The following is a 23569-nucleotide window of genomic DNA, read 5'->3' on the forward strand; positions in this document are numbered from 1 at the left end:
ACACAAACTCTACCTTTAAATCGCAGGATGCCATTCTCATCAATTTCAAAATTACCACCATTACCCTGGTTAACCATAGTAATATGATCAACTAGAGCGACATCATCATGCTGACCATTCCGAATATCTTCCAGAATTCCACTAGTCAACTTCAGCATACCCAACTTTACACTATCAGCGGAAACTTCGCAACCCAAACTCATATCACGGAACTGTTCAATTAACTCTAGCTCCCGAACCATCATCATAGACATATGTAGAGACTTTCTACTCAGCGCATCTGCAACTACATTAGCCTTACCGGGATGATAACTCAATTCAAAGTCAAAATCCTTCAGTAATTCTAACCACCTTCTCTGCCTCATATTTAACTCTTTCTGATCAAACAGATACTTCAGACTCTTGTGATCACTGAACACTTCGAATCTAAAACCATACAGATAATGCCTCCACATTTTCAACACAAATACAACAGCTGCAACTTCTAGATCATGCGTAGGATAATTTCTCTCATGAACTCTCAACTGTCTAGAAGCATAAGCTACAACTTTACCATTCTGCATCAAAACACCACCAAGACCCATCAAAGAAGCATCACAATAAACAACGAAGGACTCACCAGGATTAGGCAAGATCAACACTGGAGCACTGGTCAACCGCCTCTTCAACTCAACAAAACTCGCTTCACAAGCTGCATCCCACACATACACTTGACCCTTCTTAGTCAACTGCGTCAACGGCAATGCCAACTTAGAGAAGCCCTCAATAAATCTGCGATAATAACCAGCTAACCCCAGAAAACTGCGTATCTCAGTAGCAGACTTCGGAGTCTCCCACTGTAATACAGCATCAACTTTAGCAGGATCAACAGAAATTCCACCACTCGAAATCACATGGCCAAGGAAACTCACTTCCTTCAACCAGAACTCACATTTAGATAACTTTGCATATAATTTCTTTTCTCTTAACACCTGCAAAACAATTCTCAGATGTCCTGCATGCTCTTCTTCCGTCTTAGAATATATCAATATATCATCTATGAACACCACAACAAAATTATCAAGGTACGGATGAAATATACGATTCATATATTCCATAAACACACCTGGAGCATTAGACACACCGAACGACATCACAGTGTATTCATAATGACCATACCTCGTACGGAAAGCAGTCTTCGCAATATCATCTGACTTCACTCGGATCTGATGATAACCCGATCGCAAATCAATCTTACTGAAAACATGAGCTCCAATCAACTGGTCCATCAAATCATCAATCCTCGGCAATGGGTACCGATTCTTGATAGTCACCTTATTCAACTGCCGATAATCGACACACAACCTCATCGTACCTTCTTTCTTCTTCACTAACAATACTGGTGCACCCCAAGGAGAAACACTTGGACGCACAAACTTCTTCTCAAGCAATTCTTCAAGCTGCTTCTTCAATTCAACTAATTCAGTTGCCGACATCCTATAAGGAGACATCGACACTGGACTCGTACCTGGTACTAAGTCAATGGCAAATTCGACTTCACGTTCTGGAGGTAAGTCACTTACATCCTCCGGAAACACATCCTGAAATTCACAAACGACAGGCAAATCTACACTCACCACTTTCTTATCCGCTTGCAGAGACGCAAATAAAGCGAATATCTGAGCTTCATCTTTCACAAAATCCCCCACCTGCCTAGCAGATAGAAATCTTGCCTCATCATTCTCACCAACTTCAGAAAACCGTACCGTCTTCCTATAGCAGTTGATAAACACGCCATAGAATTCTAGCCAATTCATTCCCAAAATAATATCAATTTGGTGCAAGGGTAAGCACACCAAATCCACCACGAACTCTTTCTCGAAGATCGTCAATTGACAACCTCGACAGACAACAGAAGTTTTCACAGAACCATTAGCAGGAGTATCTATCACCATACTTCCGCCTAGGGACGACATAATCATACCAATCCTGGTCGCACACTCATACGAAATAAACGAATGAGTAGCACCAGTGTCAACAATAGCAAGCAATTCAACATTATTAATCAAGCAAGTACCTTTAATCAGGTTATCTTCCTTAGGAGCTTCAGCCCCACTCAGAGCAAACACCCTACCAGTAGTATGAGCTGCAGTAGCCGCCTTCTTCGGTTTCGAGCACTGCGAACTGATATGGCCTTTCTCGCCACAATTAAAACATGTCGGACCAGCATCCTTACATTCAGTAACTCTATGACCAGCCTGACCGCATCGGAAACATCTCAGCACTTTCTTGGTACAGCTATCAGCACGGTGGCCTGGCTCGCCACACTTGAAACATTTACCAGCTATGGAAGATCCTCCCCCACTTGGCTTCTTCTCATCTACCATTTTCTGCTTACCTTTACCATTCGGAGATACATAAGGACTACCACGATCCTTATTCTTCTTCTCACTAAGACTCTTGTAATGAGCAGTCCTAGCCTTGCTATCTTCATCAAATATCCTGCACTTGTTAACCAATGTAGGAAACCTACGAATCTCCTGGTAACCAATGCCTTGTTTGATCTCGGGACGCAACCCGTTCTCAAACTTGACACACTTGGATCCCTCAGCATCAGCATTATTATAGTGAGGGCAATACTGCACCAGCTCTTCAAACTTCGAAGCGTAGTCAGCAACAGACATGTTACCCTGCTTCAGTTCTAGAAATTCCATCTCCTTCTTACATCGCACATCAGCAGGAAAATATTTCTCCAGAAAGGCCGTCTTGAACCTTTCCCAAGTCATCTCAGCACCTGGTACTTCAATTCTCTGGCGAGTGTTATCCCACCAGTTTTCGGCCTCTTCAGATAACACATGCGTACCAAACTGCACCTTCTGTGCTTCAGTACACGTCATCACCCGGAAAATCTTCTCAATTTCCTTCAGCCAAATCTGAGCACCATCTGGGTCATAGCGCCCTTTGAATGTAGGAGGGTTATTCTTCAGGAACCTTCCCAAATTCTTAAACTCGTCGACCGGCGGATTCTGCTGCGCCTGCATAGCCTGCGCCATAGCAGCCAAAGCCTCAGCAATCGCACGGTCATTTTCTCCAGCCATACTCTGCACAACACAACTACAACCGTTAAATATCGACAGTGTCATTTACACTAATCGACCAACAGGGAAAACATCACATTATGACTCGACTGGACTGACCATGCTCTGATACCACTAATGTAACACCCTTCTACCCAAACGACATATTTAAATAAATTATCAGAGTACAGCATGTAGAAGAGTTTACATTTCTTACAACATAACAATTATCGCATCACACATCACAACATAAAACATATTATTTAATTTGTTAAAACATCGCAGCGGACAACAACAAAAGATTAACGTTCGCCATATAACCGTTCATAATACTGTTCAACATCATCTCAACAAAACATCTCAACATAATAGTCATCATAACAATGTAAATAATAATATAATTTATCTATCGAATCCCATAATCCCCGGTGTCACATGACCAGAGCATTTGACTCGACTCTGTAGAATAACTCTACGCTTATTCTTCAAACCTCAACAATAGCTACTCCGCTTTATCTGCACATTGCTCATCATAGATGAACATAAACACATGCAGAAGGGGTGAGAATTACATTATTAAATAATAATATAACGACAGAAATATAGACATAATATATTTCACACATGCCAACGCAGCTCATCATAATCATCATAATCAACATACTTATGAACATCAACAAAACAACATATCATATGCAATGCACACACCCATGCATGACTCAACACGACTCGGTATACCCATTTTGTGACCACTACAGGATCACCACTCCCAGATTCATCACCATAGAATCCGGGTTCCCCATAAGGAACCAAGCCTCTCAACAAGCCCGGAGTCAACAACATCATTGGAACTCAGTCCGTTCATCACTAGGCATCGGCCTTTCATGAATGCATGCACACCAAACATGCATCATAATCAACATCGCAACAACAACATCATATGATCATGTTATCTTTATCATTAATAGCATGACATACAACTCAACAAAACAACAACAACATTACATCTTAACACATGGATTCATCACAATCAACCACAATAGGCCAAATCACAATTTCCACATAAAAATTAGTCATTTTTCAATACTGGAACAGTGTTAACCGGTTAACACCATGCGTTAACCGGTTAACGCAGGACAACAATACCTCCCCAGGCAAAACGCAACAGTGTTAACCGGTTAACGCTATAGGTTAACCGGTTAACGCAGGCAAAACTCAACATATTCACAAATTGTAACAGTGTTAACCGGTTAACGCAGACGAAACAGCAGTTCCTGCGCTAACACAAGGCAGAATGCAGAGTTTCCGCATTTTTCCGCCGTGGAGGACTTCCGGACCTCCGATTCTAACTCCGTAAGAGCTATACGCTCAGAATTTCACAATACTCTCAACTACGGATTCAATTTCAGCTTAATTCAACTTATTCATCATAACCTTAAACGACGATAAACGTTCGCCATATAACCGTTCATAATACTGTTCAACATCATCTCAACAAAACATCTCAACATAATAGTCATCATAACAATGTAAATAATAATATAATTTATCTATCGAATCCCATAATCCCCGGTGTCACATGACCAGAGCATTTGACTCGACTCTGTAGAATAACTCTACGCTTATTCTTCAAACCTCAACAATAGCTACTCCGCTTTATCTGCACATTGCTCATCATAGATGAACATAAACACATGCAGAAGGGGTGAGAATTACATTATTAAATAATAATATAACGACAGAAATATAGACATAATATATTTCACACATGCCAACGCAGCTCATCATAATCATCATAATCAACATACTTATGAACATCAACAAAACAACATATCATATGCAATGCACACACCCATGCATGACTCAACACGACTCGGTATACCCATTTTGTGACCACTACAGGATCACCACTCCCAGATTCATCACCATAGAATCCGGGTTCCCCATAAGGAACCAAGCCTCTCAACAAGCCCGGAGTCAACAACATCATTGGAACTCAGTCCGTTCATCACTAGGCATCGGCCTTTCATGAATGCATGCACACCAAACATGCATCATAATCAACATCGCAACAACAACATCATATGATCATGTTATCTTTATCATTAATAGCATGACATACAACTCAACAAAACAACAACAACATTACATCTTAACACATGGATTCATCACAATCAACCACAATAGGCCAAATCACAATTTCCACATAAAAATTAGTCATTTTTCAATACTGGAACAGTGTTAACCGGTTAACACCATGCGTTAACCGGTTAACGCAGGACAACAATACCTCCCCAGGCAAAACGCAACAGTGTTAACCGGTTAACGCTATAGGTTAACCGGTTAACGCAGGCAAAACTCAACATATTCACAAATTGTAACAGTGTTAACCGGTTAACACCATGGGTTAACCGGTTAACGCAGACGAAACAGCAGTTCCTGCGCTAACACAAGGCAGAATGCAGAGTTTCCGCATTTTTCCGCCGTGGAGGACTTCCGGACCTCCGATTCTAACTCCGTAAGAGCTATACGCTCAGAATTTCACAATACTCTCAACTACGGATTCAATTTCAGCTTAATTCAACTTATTCATCATAACCTTAAACGACGATAAACCCCAACTTTCCCAATCTCCCTAAATCCCCAAAGTCAATCAACAATCTAACATACATCATGAAATTGCTCGCATATTATCATTTAATAAGGTTCAGACCCCTTACCTCAGATAATCCGGCAAATCTTTGAGCTTCAATCCTTTTCCGTTCTTCAACCTCTGCTCTTGCTCTTCCCTTTTTGCCTCTTTTCCACTTTCACGATGCTTCTGCTCTTTCACGTACACTTTTCTGTTCCCAACAATGAGACTCTTTCTCTTACTTCCAACTTATATATTTTCCAAAATAATAATAATAATAATCCAATAATATTTCCAATTAATTAATTAAATTAATAAATATTATATTAATTCAAATAAAATAATTAGCCTTATTTTATCGGGGTGTTACAGATAGCATGTGTAAGAGATGAAATGTTAGATTCTGAAGGGCCATGTGATTGGTTTTCTTAGACATTTAGGTTTAAGAATGTTTCTAGATGAAGAAGATCAAACGAGATATGTTCGATTCAATTCTAGGTTTATATACAAATTTAACTAGAGATAGATCCTGAACAACTTGTTTAATTTCAATTTTGAGTTTAGATGCATCTTGCTTTTGCAGTTGAGTCTGAACATGACTAGGTTCCTTATGAGGTGTAGATTTGGGTGATAGTTAATGTGATTGAGTTTTTGGTCATGAAAAAGATTCGTGTTGGATTAAGGTTACATGTTCAACTTCAAAAGCATGATATGTTTGGTTAGAAGGTAGGTCTTAAGGAGAGAAAACTTGAATAGGAATTATGGGATAAGTCTAATGAAGACATATACAGGGATTAAAGATTTGAGGTTAAGGTGAGTTTCGAAACCAACTTCATCACACTCTAATTCAAAGCTAGAAGAATAAGCTTTCCCATTAAACATGTCTATGGATGGTTCAAGCATGATGTTTAGAGGTGATGGTTATTCAACAAAGAATGAACTGATTCTGAACAATAATGGACTTACCAGCAGATGATGAATTGTGTTTTGGAAAAGGATTGGATGAGGGAGTTGGTGATTTATGGTATTTGGTGGAATAATCAAAATCATCTCCTAGGATAAAGTTCAAATTTATGTATGTCATACCAGTATTCAAAGCTTCTGGAATATGCAAAGTCTCTTCAATAATAGCAGCTTCTAAAAACGACTTCAACCTCAACAGAATTTAACCCAATAATAACTTCAATAGCATGAAACCTTAACAATCTCTATATTAACTCCAGCATTTTTTCAACAACCTGAACCTCAACAAATCATATAAATTATAATTTATAGACTCATTTGATGGAAGACATATTTTTCATTAGTTAATAAAATAAAAATAATTTACATAACTAATGCACCATCCCTTTTCTCTTATAAAAATATGTGAGAATAAGTCCTTGAGTTATGTACAAATACTTAATGTCGAAAATATGTCATTTTTTTAGAAGAAATGTTTCTCTTTTTCCCTCTTTTCATTTTTAAGACATTTGGTCCACATAAAAGAAATTGAGAGAATCTATACTATTTAGTTCAATAAGGAAATACAAACTCTATATACTTAATTGAGATCCACAATCCAGTTATTTTGAATTACTGTTAATATTAGAAACAGTTCTGCCTAATAGTACAATGTACATGATAAAAACTAAAATCCATTGTGCATAAATAATTCAACACTAGTCCACACAATCATATCTTAACAAAATGTATACATAAAATAGAAATTTATTCATTAATAGCCATATCCTTGTTAAAGTTTCTAGCAGCAACCTCACAGTAGTTTCCCATAATCCCAATTTACATGTTGGGCACTCATAGTCAAATAAAACTGAAAGCTCATATAACAACAATACAAGGTAATCAATGTCATACTAAAAATATGCTAATTAAATTTTCAGAAACCAAATTAAGTTTGTAAGCAACATAAATAAAATAAATGGTAACTATTTCAGGGGAAAATGCTAATTAACACCCAGAACTAAGTATATTAAATTCTAAATTGTGAGTAAGAAACTAAACTAAAAAAAATATGTATACATACATCAGCATATCAAGAACCCTAATTTCTGTTAGTAAGGAAAATGAAAGCAGAAATAACAGTTAACACTAAGTTGGTTAGATGATGTATGGAATGAGGGAGTGAAAATAGAGTGAATAGAATCCAAACAGGAATTCACATCTTTCATTCCATACAACTCTATCTAACTTCATGTTAAAAGAAATAATCACTTCAGTTTACGTTAGGGTTTCATCTACTTTGAGAGGCTCAGTTTTGGTTAAAAGATAAAGATCGGCCATCGGAGAGAAGCGCCGCCATGCATGGCTGCAATTAATCAGAAAAAGGACAAAATAGTCCATTTCACCGAATGCCACGCCACCGGCAAGCATACTCTCGCCGGTAATCGATCCATCGAAATCCACACTCCAAAACGATCGTCACTGCCTCTTGAGAGTTAGAGAGAGAAAGAGAGAGAGTACTAGTACATGTGAAACAAGGAAAGGGTGGAAAAGAAAAAATGCATAGCGATTGAAAGAGAGTAACGTAGTAGTAGCAATAACCCAGGTGCGAATAGCATTACTATGATTATTATTATTATTATTATTATTTTGGGGAAATCTGCGAAATCATCAATGAGAAATGTTATCTCATTCTGTAAAAGGAGTGTGGCTGCAGAAACCCTAATCTACTCCACAATCTCTCTATCTTCAGATTTATACAAATTTACTTTCTTTTCTATTTTCCAATTCTACCCTTTGCACGTTATCTTTCATCACACTCTTCCGCGGTTTTTTCTTTTCTTTTACTTTTCAGAATTTTATTTATGCTTTTCATATTTTGTTTTAAGTATTGGTGAAAAATGAGTTGAGTAGGGTGAATTCGACAAAAACAGTTTTGAAACACTTTTATTTATTAAAGTTACAATAATTATAATTAATTTTTTTATTAATATATAATTATATTTTAATATATTATTTTTAATTATTATAAAAAAAATTAATTTTGATTTATTTTTAAATTAGAACTGAAGCCTCCAATTTTATTAAGGTTTCCGTCCGGATTTTTAGTAGTTATTAATTTTAGCGATATTATAAATTTAATTTTTTTTATTATGAATATGAACTTATTTTATTTTTTGTAATAATTAATTTTAGCCACATTATAAAATTGATTCTTTTAATTATGAATATGAATTCATTTTATTTATTTATCTATTTAATATAGATAAACAAATATTATATTAATAGAATCTATTAAGCTTCACTCTCATGAATAGAGATTACTGTTTAACAAGATTACTGGGACTTTGATTTTATGCCGTTAAATCATTTGTATTACTGTTCATAAATATGGTTGAATATAACCCAATCATTTATATCATATTAATAAATGTGGTCAGATCTAATAGTAGAATGCGAATTACTCTCACTTATAAACACGTGTTCTGAATCTTATTTTATCCAATATATGACTCTTAACCTTTTACATTTTAATGTTTTAATTTAAAATAAATAATTTTAAGATGAATTAAACGACTAAAATTAGATGATTAATCATAGTTTAACAACACAGAAATCTTCCTGCAAAGGATTCAAAAAATACAAAAAAGTTAAAAGAAAACACATAAAAATTAAAAATAAATAATGTTTTTGATGATTAAACTTAAAAGATACTATATTGATTTTGTAAATAAAAAACATATTTAAATTATGGGAGATATGAAGATATATATCCCATAACATAAATAAGTGATTTATTTTTTTAAGAATCATAATCAATTAGTGGATACAATATAAGTTGAAAATGGAAAGTTAATATTTGATACACATTTGAATAACCCTAATATAGATATCTCATTCTCCATAAGCAAGAAGTTTATCATACTCTACTCTAATGGAAAACAGTAATGAACTTCCTGTAAGCAAGTTTCTTTTTTTAACTTTTTTTTCATACAAAACTTCATATTTATCATTCACTATTTTCTCATACATTTTATCCAATCAGATTTGTACTTTGAAAGTTGATTTTGGATGCACAGATGGCTGCTCAAAAGATGTCACCAACATGTTGAAACAACTTAAGGGTATGTTTAGTGTTTTTCTATACATTTTTTTAGCATTTGAATTTGATTAAAGTGTAAATTTTGTAATCAGGAGTGAAATCTATTTCCATTGATCCAAGTGAAGGGAAGGTAATTGTTATTGGTGATGTAAATCCCATGAAACTAATTAAGTTTCTTCAGAAGATGGGAAAAAAGGTACAACTTTGGTCTTTTGACAAAGAACCAAAGAACAAGAAAGCATGTTCTCATGCCAAACATCATTCTCGTGCTTTTCATGAAAGTAGTGACATTGAGGATGATGCTCAAACTAATCATGGTCATAAACATCACCATCAGAAAAACAAGAAAATGTATGACAGACATAGTAACATATTTGGTTTTGATAATCAACATGGACCACCGCGGCCACCGCCACCATACAATTACCAACCATTCCCTGGATATCACAACATCTATCACCCAACAATGCACGGGTACCAACCTCAACATGGAGGATATGCAATGCCGCCTTCGATGTATCCGGGTCAGCCAAGGGCAACTTATGGACCTTATGGCTCAATGTTTCCAAGTTACAATCCCATGGTGCACTACACCAATTATGAAGACAACTATATCTATACTATATAGATAATACCTGAAATATGTCAAATTTGCTTTTAAGACATTTTATTATTTCAATATTATCCAATTTCCTTTACTAATGCTAATAGCCTGCTTCTAATGTATATACTGTAACAAACACTTTGTTTAATTTTATTCAATTTGGCAGATACAAGTTTATCTTATTCTTAGCAGAATACAATACAAAAATATTTTATGATACAAGAACATAGGCATCAGGCTGCAATTCTACAAGCATGACCAGTAAGACAGTACTTCAAAAAGACTATATTTCAAAGAAAACTAAATAGACGATTCTGTAAATGAAATGTCACCAATGACCTAGCTATCGAATTAATTCTGTCTTGATGTAAAATATAAAAAAAGATAAGAATTAACTAATATCCATGCGGCCAAGCATATCCTCTAATGTCATCCTCCTTGGAAACCTTGGTGGCAGCCTCAAGACCATGGAATCTTCTATCTCAATGGGTAGATGAGTCGCCACAATCACGATTCCTCCCTGTTTCCTGTGTTCTGCAATAATGTACTCGAGTAACTTTACACCTTCATCATCTAATGCAACTGAAGGCTCGTCTAGCAACCATATGGGGCGATCAATTGCGAGCAGTCTGGCAAGTTGCAATCTTCTCTGCTGGCCACTTGAAAGCATCTTTGGTTTTTCCTTAGCCAATCTTCCTAGTCCCATCAACTCAAGTGCAGGCATGGCTTTCCCTTGTTTGCCTTCAAGAAGTTCAAACCACTGAATGTTTTCTAGAACAGTGAACTTTTCTTTAATTGCGTTCTTGAGGGAGACCCAGTTAAGCTGAAGCTTATACTGTTGGAAGATCAAAGATTTTTGAATATCATGGCCATTCCAAAGGATTTCGCCGGCAGAAGGACGAGAAAACCCAGCTAGCATGCGCATAAAAGTTGTCTTTCCTGACCCATTTGCACCTGTTAGGACAAGTGCCCCTCCATCATGAAGAGAGACATTCACATGAGACAGAATTTGTTGGGCATTTCTCATGCAAGAGACATTGTTAAGGAGGAGTCGAGGGAATGGGGGTCTTCTAATAGACATCAAGTTTATCAAGTGAAAAAACACCGCCAAAATCCGTAAGTTCAGATTAATGCTTTCTGATCCTTAAATTATTGTTTATGATGCAATTCACGCAAGTCCAGGAGCATCTCAAGCACAAGTTCACTGTAAAAAAATTAAAAATTGTAAGCAAAAAATTTATGATTTCCTGAAAAGCGACTCAACATCACACAACGAATATGCCATTGTCACAAAATTATAAACACTACATTTATGTAGAACGTATAAACTACTCCTCATGTTCAAGCATTTTCATCAGTTCCAAATAAAGGCGGGCTTTGAGTGAAGTGGCATGATAAATTTGGGATTTATGGTCACCCCAGAACAAAAGAGCACTTACGGTAACCAACTTGAGTAACTAACGCAGTTGCTCTTTTGATTATACGAGCAACCATGAGTCCTCGCCCCCAGAAAATCTCTGACTACCAATAAACAAGTATTATTATAAATATTACTACATAATCCTTGTTCCCAAAAAAAAGCCCTTTTTGAGCTGAGCCCAAAAATTCAATGTTTACAACAAAGACTTAAAAGAAGAAAAATGGATTGAAACTGACAAAATGAACATTGAACCCATGGAATGGTTTTCCGCTTAAAAGCTTAAACAACATAATATTGATTCTAGGCTTCTTTTTGAACATTGCTAACCACTACAAAAACTGCAAGCATGAATAATATCAAAATCTGAAGCCTTAAAAACGTTATAACCAAAAGATAACAAAATAAAAAATAAAAACTACAGTTAAAGATCCAAACAAAGAATGAAATATATAATGAAACAAACTCGGAGAAAAACTAGATAGTTCATTCAAAGAAAGACACATATTGCTATTGCTTCAGGGGAACGAGTCGAGTGGGAATTGAATTAATGCATCGGCCAAATAGAGAAGCCTACTACCTTAAGAATTAAAAAACCACATAATGCTAAGAATAAGATTGTAAGAACGAGTCAGGCGGGAATTGAATTAATGTACAATTGAAGCCAATTCATTATTGTAAAATTAAAGAAGAATTCATTCCCTAACCAAAAATAATACTAAATTATTCTCAAACATTTTCATATGGGGGACAAATTAGTCCCTTTGTTATTATGAGTCAAAATTAATAGAGGGACTAATCTCTACCTGCATAAAAATGTTAGAGGACTAATTTGGGTATTACTTTTTGTAAGTGATTGAATTGAACTGCGAGCAAATTGGGTCTTTAGACATTACAGAATTGATGTTTGAGAATTTAGATCTCAACTTAAAAAATAAAATAATTTTAGGTATATGCACCAAACACATATTTTAAAAAATGATAGAAGTAAGCCTTAAATAGAAGCTCTTTTTGAGTTGAGCCCAAAAATTCAATGTTACTACAAAGACATCAAACGAGAAAAAATGGATTAAAACTGAAAACTGAACTTCAAACCCTTTATGTACTTCTACCCTTGAAAGATATAACAGCGTAATATCAAAATGTCATTGTGCACAAATCAATTTGTGCCCCCCCTTTTTTTCGTTTAGAATTATTCTAGACATCAGTAGCAACTTCTATATAAGAACATGAAAGGAAGTGTCTAGCCTTTTCAATAGCAGCTAAAATTCGGAGAACATTAGAGAGACAACAAGGAAAGCATAGAACTTACTCAGCGGACGGCTTGGTCGATGATTTGGTGGCGGTACGATTTTAATTCCGGCGGCACCGTTCTCTGCAAAGGGAAAGGAAGGAGGTGAGTGAGAATTCAGGTTGAGAAAGGAGACATGGGACGTGCGATCAGCGCAATCCAATTCTAGGCTTCAATTTCAAATTACAAAATACAATTGTAGGGGATTGTATATTATATGATGTTTTTGTAAGGGATCAACTAGAAAATGGGAGGCCGAGTATAAGGGTGTTTTGTGGACACAATTCTAGGCTTCAATTCAACAATGCATGAAAAAAAAGCATGGATAATATCAAAATTTGAAGCCTTTAAAACATTATAACCAAAAGATAACAAAAAAAAACTAGGATTAAAAAATCAAAGCAAAACCCCATGTACTCAAACCAGCAAAACCCCATGTACTCAATTGATTCAATTTCAAAAGGGGGTATAAGGATTGGTGGCAAGGGTGGAGAGTTAGCAATGGGAGTGATAAGGAGGTCAAGGATTCGATCCCCACTCTAAGCAAAAACTAACACTACAAGATTTTTGCAGCTTCAAAAAATAAATCAATTGAGAAAAATGCAAACCCATCAATAAAAAAAGAAACTTTGAGAGGAATCTATAATGTAGTTGTTCTCGCATTCTCCAAAAACCAGAAAACGGGTTGATGGAATGAATTGAAAGAACAACACATATTGCTATTGCTTCAAGGGAACGAATCGACTGGGAATGGACTTAATCCGCATCGACCAGATAGAGAAGCCTACTACATTAGCAATTGAAAATTCAGCAAGTGATAGGAATACAATTGGAAGAATGAGTTGAGTGGGAATTGAATTAATGTTCAATTGAAGGCTTGAAGCCAATTCTTTATTGTAAATTAAATAATTGATGTTTAAGAATTTAAATCTCAACTTATAAATTATTTTCAATCAATTTAGGGATATCCACGCCAAATACATATTAAAAAAACGATAAATGAAAGCCTTAAAATACCCCTCCCTCAAAAAGAATCCCTATGAGTTTAACCCAAAAATCCAATGTTGCAACAAAGACTTAAAAGGATAAAAATGGAATGGATTAGAACTGACAAAACAAACTTTTGTACCCTTATAACATTTTTCCCCACAAAAGCTAGAACAACCTTATATCAAAATATGTTATGCATAATCAATCTGCACCTCCCTATTTTCCTTAAGAATACTTCTAGACATCAGTAGCCATTTCTATATAAAAACATGAAGGGAAATTTCTAGCCTCCTAAGAAGTATATTTAGACTTAAAACATGCTAGCGTAGAAATAGATTTTGAAGAAATTGGTATCTCATATTCCCCCACATTGAAAGAACCAAATCCAGCACATAAACTAAATAAATGACACTATGAGTCTCTTTCAAAAACAGAATGTTTAGCAACTCTAATGATTTTAAGTCAAGCATTTCATCAAACACATGGAGCACAACAACTAGATACATTTACACAAAGCTCTTCTTTCATCTCACATCAAATCCCATAAGAAACTTGTTTTCAAAATCCAATAGCAGACTGAAATTCGCAGAACAGAAACAACAACGAAAGTATAAAACTTACCGAATAAGATTGAAGAATAATAAGACGGTGGAGAACGCGGAGTTCACAAATTGGGCGAGAATGATTATTCTTTAATGGTTGAGTGACAAATTTGTATTTTTAATTTTAAGTGGGGGGTATTTTAGTATATTTCACGCAGAACACACGCATATGAATGATGCATCGTTGATTATGTGTTTGTTGAATGTTGATGCATGCATGTCTCTTCCAAAGATATTTCCTTCCCAACATAGACAACTCTTGACAGACCTCATCAACTGTACTCACAACAAAGACATCCTCAAAGGTCGAACCCTCCACGCTCGCATCCTCAAAAACGGTTCCCTCTCTTCCATTTACATCGCCAACACTCTCTTCAATCTCTACGCCAAGTCCAATCACCTATCACACGCTCTTACTCTCTTCAATTCCATCGACGACACCCGCAAAGACGTCGTTTCATGGAACTCCCTCATCAACGCTTTCTCTCAACACCATTCACCTTCATCTTATTCCTTCGCTATAAACCTCTTTCGTCGTATGATGCGGACTCAAAACGTCACCCCCAATGCACATACTCTCGCCGGTGTTTTCTCCGCCGCTTCTAATCTCTCCGATGTTACTTCTGGCCGACAAGCTCATTCCGTTGCTGTGAAAACCGCTTGCTTGGATGATGTTTATGTTGGGAGTTCTCTCCTTAATATGTATTGTAAAACGGGTTTTGTTTTTGATGCTCGTAAACTGTTTGATAGAATGCCTAACAGAAATACTGTTTCGTGGGCTACTATGATTTCTGGGTATGCTTCTATTGGCCTTGCTGATAAGGCGGTTGAGGTGTTTGGACTTATGCGACTTGAGGAAGAGATTGAGAATGAGTTTGCTCTTACTAGTGTTCTTAGCGCGTTGACGAGTTGTGAGTTTGTGGGTACTGGTAGGCAGGTTCATTCGCTTGCGGTTAAAAATGGGTTGCTTTCTATTGTCTCGGTTACAAACGCTCTTGTGACGATGTATGCTAAGTGTGATAGTCTTGATGATGCGGTTCGGACTTTTGAATTTTCCGGGGATAAGAATTCTATTACTTGGTCGGCTATGGTTACTGGTTATGCACAGAGTGGGGACTCTGATAAAGCTTTGATGCTTTTTAATAGAATGCATTCTTCTGGAATGTTGCCTTCTGAGTTTACTTTAGTTGGGGTGGTCAATGCTTGCAGTGACCTTTGTGCTGTTGTAGAAGGGAAACAGATGCATGGTTTTGCCTTCAAGTTGGGATTTGGATTGCAGTTATATGTTTTGTCAGCTTTGGTGGATATGTATGCAAAATGCGGCAACTTAGCGGATGCTCGTAAGGGTTTTGAGTGTATACAGCTACCTGATGTTGTTCTTTGGACTTCTATCATAACGGGGTATGTACAAAATGGGGATTACGAAGGGAGTCTCAATCTGTATGGGAGAATGCAGATGGAGAGAGTTATCCCTAATGAACTAACGATGGCAAGTGTCCTAAGAGCTTGTTCCAGCCTAGCTGCTTTAGACCAGGGAAAGCAAATGCATGCCCGGATCATTAAATATGGTTTCAAGTTGGAAGTTCCGATTGGAAGTGCTCTTTCTGCTATGTATGCAAAGTGTGGAAGTCTAGCTGATGGGTACCTTATTTTTTGGAGGATGCCTTCCAGAGATGTAATTTCGTGGAATGCAATGATATCTGGACTTTCTCAAAATGGTCATGGTAACAAAGCCTTGGAGCTGTTTCAGAAGATGTTATTGGAGGGAATAGAGCCTGATTCAGTCACGTTTGTAAATCTTCTATCTGCTTGTAGTCATATGGGACTGGTGGACAAAGGCTGGGATTATTTCAAGATGATGCTTGATGAGTTTAACATTGCTCCAACTGTAGAGCATTACGCTTGCATGGTTGACATCTTGAGCCGTGCTGGTAAGCTCAATGAAGCTAAAGAGTTCATTGAATCTGCAACTGTTGATCATGGTTTGTGTTTGTGGCGCATATTATTAGGAGCTTGTAAGAACCATCGTAACTACGAAATTGGTACTTATGCTGGAGAGAAACTAATGGAGCTAGGGTCACCAGAGTCATCTGCTTATGTATTGTTATCAAGTATATATACAGCCTTAGGGGACTGGGAAAATGTGGAACGTGTCAGGAGAATGATGAAAGCCAGAGGGGTGAATAAAGAACCTGGCTGTAGCTGGATTGAGTTAAAGAGTTTGGTTCATGTATTTGTTGTTGGAGACAATATGCACCCGCAGATTGATGAAATACGGTCAGAGTTAAGGTTGTTAACCAAATTGATGAAAGATGAAGGATATGAACCTCTTTCGGATTCATTGCCTGAAACCGTTTTAGATAATTTGACAGGTATTATTTGATAGGCGCCCCATTACCTATCAACACAATTCATAGCATGGTTTTATTTTGTTGTCTGGGTTGGACAATTGGTATGTGGTTTAATCACTGCCATCAAAAAAAGCATCACATAACTTCTTGTTGAGATGATTTATAATTATAAAGTGAACCTTGACCAGCATCTTCGTCATGTCTTCAAACTATATAAATACAGAGATATATATTGGTTTTTAATTGAAACAGATTCAGGTTATATTCTATTCTTTAACTTCTTTTCCTTTATTTCCATTTTATTTTATTCTTGAAGATCAAGAAGGAAGCGACGAGATACAACTTAGTGTTTGTGGTGGCTTCTAGCAATACTGCAGAGATGATCTACTACATATGCACAGCGTAAGATTATGTTAATTCAATTCAGAAAACTCTACGTTGATTGAGATTTTCGTGAGAAGACTAGTTATACTTTTACATTTTCAAGAAATTTTGTGTCAGTTTAGTTTCCATTTCCATTTTCAGTTTTAATAAAAAAAGTGTCACATTTTCTTTTCTATTCCATCAGACCTTTTTGCATGTCGTGTTTTTTGCATTTGATCACTGCATTTGTAAGTATTGAAATACGTTTTTTTTACATTAAAGCATGAATGTGTCACATATCATTGCTTCCTCCGATGGAAAATCCTGAAAGCTGTTCCAAATTCTTGTTTTCTGTTGTTTGGAAACAATTTATTCTATTCTCCTTTTATTAATAACTCAACTTCTTGTGTATATTCATTTACAGGATGATGATTCACTGCTGAGTATTGCAGTTAGTGCTTTGGCATTGGTTGTCTGGTGTCTTTTGCTTGTTGGTTACCAATGAGAGGATTGTCACCCACCCACAAGGAAGGTTATTAACAAGCCAATGGCCCAAATTAAAACCAGCAACCAAAAATTTCAAACCTGTGACAAACATCCAATATAGTCCGTTAGTAATGCTGCTTGCGGGGTGGCCGCAGGAATACTGGCATGTATCGGGATTTGTTATCAGGAACCTTACAGAGGTCGGTACTCATTAGTCACTTGATCCACTTCGGTCAATCAGAAGGAAAATTTAAGATGAGCGGGAAATTTAAGATGAGCGGGATAGACAAGCTGCTGACGAAGTCTTGAATTCCTATTATGTAATGTCATGGGTTATATGCACTTCAGAAAACTAAGTGTTGTTGATATCTTACGGTGTTCTTGTGGATTGGTTAAGCTAAGCTCATCAATAGAATCATTGCAAGTACAAAATTGCAACTTTTGGAGGACATAGAGTGGATGAGCTTCAAAGAGAAGTTTGTTTTGCTATAAGTCTGCTTAGTTGTTGGAATCCTTGGATTATTATTTTCTTCAAATCATCCCTTGTTGTCTCATTTGTAATCTTGATCTTCTCTTGTAATAATTATGTGTATAAAACTACCTGAGCAAGGCAAACATAAACGGTAATTATGGTTCATATATTTAGTCACGAGACGAGATATAAACTCGTTTGTTACACTATTTCTAAAAGGGTAATGCTAACTTGTGCCCCAAGGACACATGTTAAGTCATTCATAAATAGAAAGTTTATATTGGAAAAAATAATGAAAACATTAATTATAAAATTTTGATAAAGACCATACACAAATTTCAAGAAAATATTTCTACAATTAATTCATAATATGTGCCCCTAGGACACAAGATATCATTACCCTTTCTAAAAAGATATTTATAGAATTATATATTTTTGTTAATTATTTTTAAAAGAGAAATTAGTTTAAATAACTTTTCATATAAAATATTTTTAATATTTTACTCTTTTGTTATGACTTGTTTTAGAAAATAAAATTTCAAAAAATTATTAAAAAGGAATGCATTGTGCGGGTGGACAATCAATGTAAAGTTTTATCGAATCTTTATGACATGAATTGAATACGTAATAATGGGAATGCTAGGTTGTTTCTAGAAAGTAATGTATTGTGTGTCTCGAGTACAATGTCAAATGAGTCTGGATTGTTGCATTTCGAGATCTCACATTTTTGTGAATGGGTGTGGATAAAAAGTTAGTTCATGAGAATAAGATTCATTTTGAAACATGGAATATAGGCACTGTTGGAAATCCCCAAAAACCTATGGAGAATTTCAATCAATCTTGATGAACAAAATTGTTATTACCCACACAATAACAACGAAAGGAGAAGAACAATGGAGAGAGAAAGTAAAGAACGATGAAGGAGAAAAGTAATAAAATTCTGTCGAGTTTCTCTCTGCCCACAAACTGTGGAAAACTTGTTATTCACTTTGCAACTGCAAAATTCTGTGAATACAATGTTATGAATGCTCTATTGTCATTTGCAAATTTCACCATGTTCTTCATTGAGGACTTTATGTTGACAAACCAATCTTTTCTTCCAGACATGTGTGATGAGCATCCTGAGTCCAAGTACCACTGGTCCTTGAATCTCTCTTCTTCTCTTGTTGTAACCATCAGCAACGTCTCTTCTTCTTCATGTTTTGCCAGCTTTGCATAAGTTTCTTGATTCTTTTTCTGCTTTTCTGGACAATCACTAAAATGGCGACCATACCTTTGACAATTGTAACACTGAATGTGACTCTTGTCTGGCTTTTGGCCACCACATTTTCCTCTACCTGCAACACCACCTCTTTGGTTGCCTTGGTTCTAGGGTTTTCTCTGATTCGACCAATTTCCTTCTTACTGATTTCGACCAGACGAATTGTTGTAACCTCCTATGCCTTTGTTGCCATTCCAACTTTCTTTGCCTTTTCTTTCTTTTGCTGATTGAGCCTTCAAAGCCATACCACTCTTCGATTTTCCTGCAGCTCTTTCAGCCATTCTTCGTTCATGAGATTCAAGCGTCCCTTGAAGCTCTTCCTTTGTCAATTTTGACAAATCTTTCGACTCTTCTATGGCTACTACCACGTGGTCGAACTTTGGAGCCAACGACCTCAAGATCTTTCCAACAACAGATCTTGATGTCAACACTTCTCCACATACCTTGATTTGATTCACCAATTTCGTAACCTTGAAGAAGAAATCAGTTATGCTTTCATTGTCTTCCATCTGAAGCAATTCATACATTCTTTTGTGAGTTTGTAACCTTACCTCTTTCACCTTCTCCGCGCCTCCAAACGATTTCTCCAAAATTTCCCATGCTTCTTTCGTTGACTCTGTATCACTAACCTTTTCAAAGTTATCTACATCGACACATTGATAGATTATAAAGAGAGCTTTATAATCTTTCTTCTTCAATTCTTTATGTGCAGCCTTTTCTCGATCCGTCGCGGCTTTTGCAAGCGTTGCTACTCCTTTCTTCACAAGATCCCAAAGATCTTGATAACAAAATACAACCTTTATCTGCTTGCACCAATTCTCATAATTGTTGTTCTTGAGAATCAGAAGATTTGCTGGAAAATGCTCGTTTGAATGATTCGTTGCAATGGTGATTTTCTTCCCACGAATCAATTTAACCGGAGCTCTTGATACCAGATGTTGGAAATCCTCCAAAACCTATGGAGAATTTCAATCAATCTTAATGAACAAGATTGTTATTACCTACACAATAACAACGAAAGGAGAAGAACAATGGAGAAAGAAAGTAAAGAACGATGAAGGAGAAAAGTAATAAAATTCTACCGAGTTTCTCTCTGCCCACAAACTGTGGAAAACTTGTTATTCACTTTGCAATTGCAGAATATCGTGAATACAATGTTATGAATGCTCTATTCACTTCTGCTACAAAATAAGGGTTACTCCCTCTATTTATAGATTTAGGTTAACTTGGACCTCAAGCCAATGCCTAAAACTATAAAAGCCCAAAATAGCTAACACTACTCAACACACTAGGTGGTTCGACACTTTCTTGCTCTGTCGAGCAACCTGCTTCGACACAAGGAATTACAATTCAACAAGCACGACATTATGGATAGGAGAAAGATCAATATTACGTGCTTTTAAGAAATTAAGTGGGTGAGGGAAAAGGTAAAATAATTAGATAGTTCAAGATTTAGGCTTTGGTACATCGAAAAGTGAGATTGAAAAATGCGGTGGGAATTATTGCAATGAATGAAAGAAGGATATTTTGGACGTAAGACAAGACACCTTTAATTTTATTAGTGCGTACACACCTCAGATTGGATTAACATAACATCTTAAAACTGAAATTTTAGGAGAAATTAGAAGGCTTATTTCATGATATACCTCAAAGAGAAACTATTTTTCTAGAGGGGATCTTAATAAGGTATCTCATGGAGGTAAATGTTAAGGATAAATTTATCCTAGATTTTTAGTCAACTTTTGATCTTATTATAGATAATATGTTATTTAGAAAAAAAGATGAGCATTTTATCACATTCAAGAGTGTAGTTACATGATCTTAGATATATTTATTTCTTATTAGAAAATCAAATAAAAAGATTTACTTGGACAGTAAAGTTATACCAAGAGAGATGTTGACTATCCAACATAGAGTATTGGTTATGGATGTAAGAGTCAATAAGAGAATAAAGAAAAGAAACCGCAAAAGACTCCAAAAATAGTGTGGTGCCATTTGAAGAGTGAAAAACAAAATCAAGCACAATATTTTTGAGAGAGGTATCGAACATCTACAAGGAAGTGTAAATGATATGTAGGACAAGATAGCCCAAGAGATTGAAAAATTGGCAAAAGAGACGTTGGAAGAATAAAGAGGTTTTGGACCTAAGGGTAAATAAACATGGTGGTTGGACGAAAGTGTTCAGAGTAAAGTTAGACTAAAAAATGAATTTTTAAATATTGGTCAAGGTGAAAGAATGTCAAAACATGAGAAAATTATAAGAAAGTTAAGAAAGATGTGGTTTTTGTTTGGAAACAAGTGTGAGTTGTGTTTAGAAACAAGTGTGAGTTCTAAGTTCCATATTGCTTAGGAAAGTGGAGGTTGAACACTTTATAAGTGAGAGCGCTCATACACCTATCACCTTAAGATTTTGGATGAATATGTGGTGTTTCTCTAACTTGTTTGGATGAGTCTTTGACCCTTAGGTGAGTGTTTGACCCAATGTGAATGCTTCCCTCTCCTGATGGCCCATTAGTGTTATCAGAGCCTGGTTCGAGTAAGGGATCGACTCTTTGTTTCGAAAGTCTTCCTGACATGGTGGTCAGGCGGCATGTTCTGTTAAAGTGCCCATGACAAGATAGGAGTGTTTATCAACGGTGGTACAAGCTTGTGGATGAAAGAGCTTTCGCTTTCGCTTGAGGGAGGAATAGTGGATGGACTCACACTTGATTGAGAGATTGTTGAAAAACAAATGTGAGTTGTGTTTAGAAACAAGTGTGAGTTCTAAGTCCCACATTACTTAGAAAATTGGAGGTTGAACACTTTATAAGTAGAGGATCCATACACCTATCACCTTAAAGTTTTGGATGAATATGTGGTGTCTCTCTAACTTGTTTAGGTGAGTCTTTGACCTTTAGGTGAATGTTTGACAATGTGAATGCTTCCCACTCATAATGGCCCATCAATTTTATGTGTCTAACAGGCTTAAAAGGTTTTAATGATACTAAAAGAGATTAAAGTAAGATATCAAAAACACCTGATAAATAAGAAAAATTAACTTAAATAAATAAATGAGAAATTTATGATGATTGGATTAAAATAATCAAATTCAAAAGAACAATCATAAAGAAACAAAGGTATATGTTAAAACCTCTCCACCTGGTCCTATGATCAAGATTTAAATCTTTCTAGGATCAAGTATGTAAATTAAGTGTTACTCTCCATGTACCAGGACCATATCATACACTAACAAAATAATTTTCAAAATCTTTTCCTTTTTCTTTTTCTTCTTCTTCTTGTAGAGGGTGCAGGTGTAAAACATTACCTCACCTCGTGAAAAAATGAGGGTGGGACGTACTCAACGGGCCCTGCACTTCTAAAATCTAAAAGTTCCAAAAATTTCGTGTTAATGTCCGTGTCTGAAAAATACGAGGTGGAACGGGGGTCGACATATTAGACGACAGGTCGTACCTAATTTTCCATCCTTAAAACACATTATCTCTAAAAAAAACAATTCTTATATATTATGGATTAATCATAAGAGCGTACACCTTCTATATTTATAATCAAACTTTTTCCCCAATTTCTTTTAGGAACTAGTGGTCAAACTAAACAATGAAAAAATTGAGAATTTGTCGTTGCACCCTTTCAATTAAGTCTGACACCCACTAATTTTTTCTATTGACCAAAATGCTTATGTCATTATTTATCCCATTTCAATTTGACATTTGACTAACAAAATTCACTCTCAAAAAAGCAGTTAAAAATAAAAAATTCTGGTTGTGTAATTAAAAAACCTAGTAGAGTTTTTTTACTGAGACAACAAAAATATTTGAATTTTTATTGAGTTTTTTAAAATTTTGGTATGAGTTTTTATTGGATTTTAAAAAACTGACATGTTTTCTTACCAAAGTTTTTGGATAATCTTGTAAAGTGCAAATTTTCGGGACATTTGTAAATTATTAGTCACTTACCAAATATTTAGAAAATTCGGTATACCATATTTTTAGCCCCCTCAAA

At 35.9% G+C, this 23569-nt stretch overlaps 3 protein-coding genes and 1 long non-coding RNA gene across 4 annotated transcripts; 2 read left to right on the top strand and 2 right to left on the bottom strand.

The window, feature by feature from the left end:
* Positions 1 to 3680: 3680 nt before the first annotated feature.
* LOC127138407 (uncharacterized) lies at positions 3681 to 8350 on the bottom strand. Its single transcript, XR_007808763.1, has 3 exons — positions 6655 to 8350; positions 5777 to 5899; positions 3681 to 4716 (listed from the first exon to the last, which is right to left on the bottom strand). It is a non-coding gene; the product is annotated as an uncharacterized LOC127138407 (long non-coding RNA).
* A 1160-nt stretch (positions 8351 to 9510) lies between these two features.
* Positions 9511 to 10481, top strand: LOC127138410 (heavy metal-associated isoprenylated plant protein 36). The gene is made up of 3 exons (XM_051064848.1): positions 9511 to 9589; positions 9677 to 9755; positions 9826 to 10481. Exons 1-3 carry the CDS (start codon positions 9566 to 9568, stop codon positions 10359 to 10361), a joined length of 639 nt encoding a protein of 212 aa, XP_050920805.1. The 5' UTR covers positions 9511 to 9565; the 3' UTR covers positions 10362 to 10481.
* Positions 10462 to 14744, bottom strand: LOC127138409 (ABC transporter I family member 1). Its single transcript, XM_051064847.1, has 3 exons — positions 14657 to 14744; positions 13067 to 13129; positions 10462 to 11541 (listed from the first exon to the last, which is right to left on the bottom strand). The coding sequence occupies exon 3, from the start codon at positions 11416 to 11418 to the stop codon at positions 10729 to 10731; it is 690 nt and encodes a 229-aa protein (XP_050920804.1). The 5' UTR covers positions 11419 to 11541; positions 13067 to 13129; positions 14657 to 14744; the 3' UTR covers positions 10462 to 10728.
* Positions 14745 to 14806: 62 nt separating this feature from the next.
* On the top strand, positions 14807 to 18513 carry LOC127138408 (pentatricopeptide repeat-containing protein At2g33680). Its single transcript, XM_051064845.1, has 3 exons — positions 14807 to 17009; positions 17305 to 17390; positions 17776 to 18513. Exons 1-2 carry the CDS (start codon positions 14807 to 14809, stop codon positions 17352 to 17354), a joined length of 2253 nt encoding a protein of 750 aa, XP_050920802.1. The 3' UTR covers positions 17355 to 17390; positions 17776 to 18513.
* The last annotated feature ends 5056 nt before the right edge of the window (positions 18514 to 23569 follow it).

Source organism: Lathyrus oleraceus, chromosome 4 (assembly GCF_024323335.1).
Source record: "Lathyrus oleraceus cultivar Zhongwan6 chromosome 4, CAAS_Psat_ZW6_1.0, whole genome shotgun sequence".
NCBI lineage: Eukaryota > Viridiplantae > Streptophyta > Magnoliopsida > Fabales > Fabaceae > Lathyrus > Lathyrus oleraceus.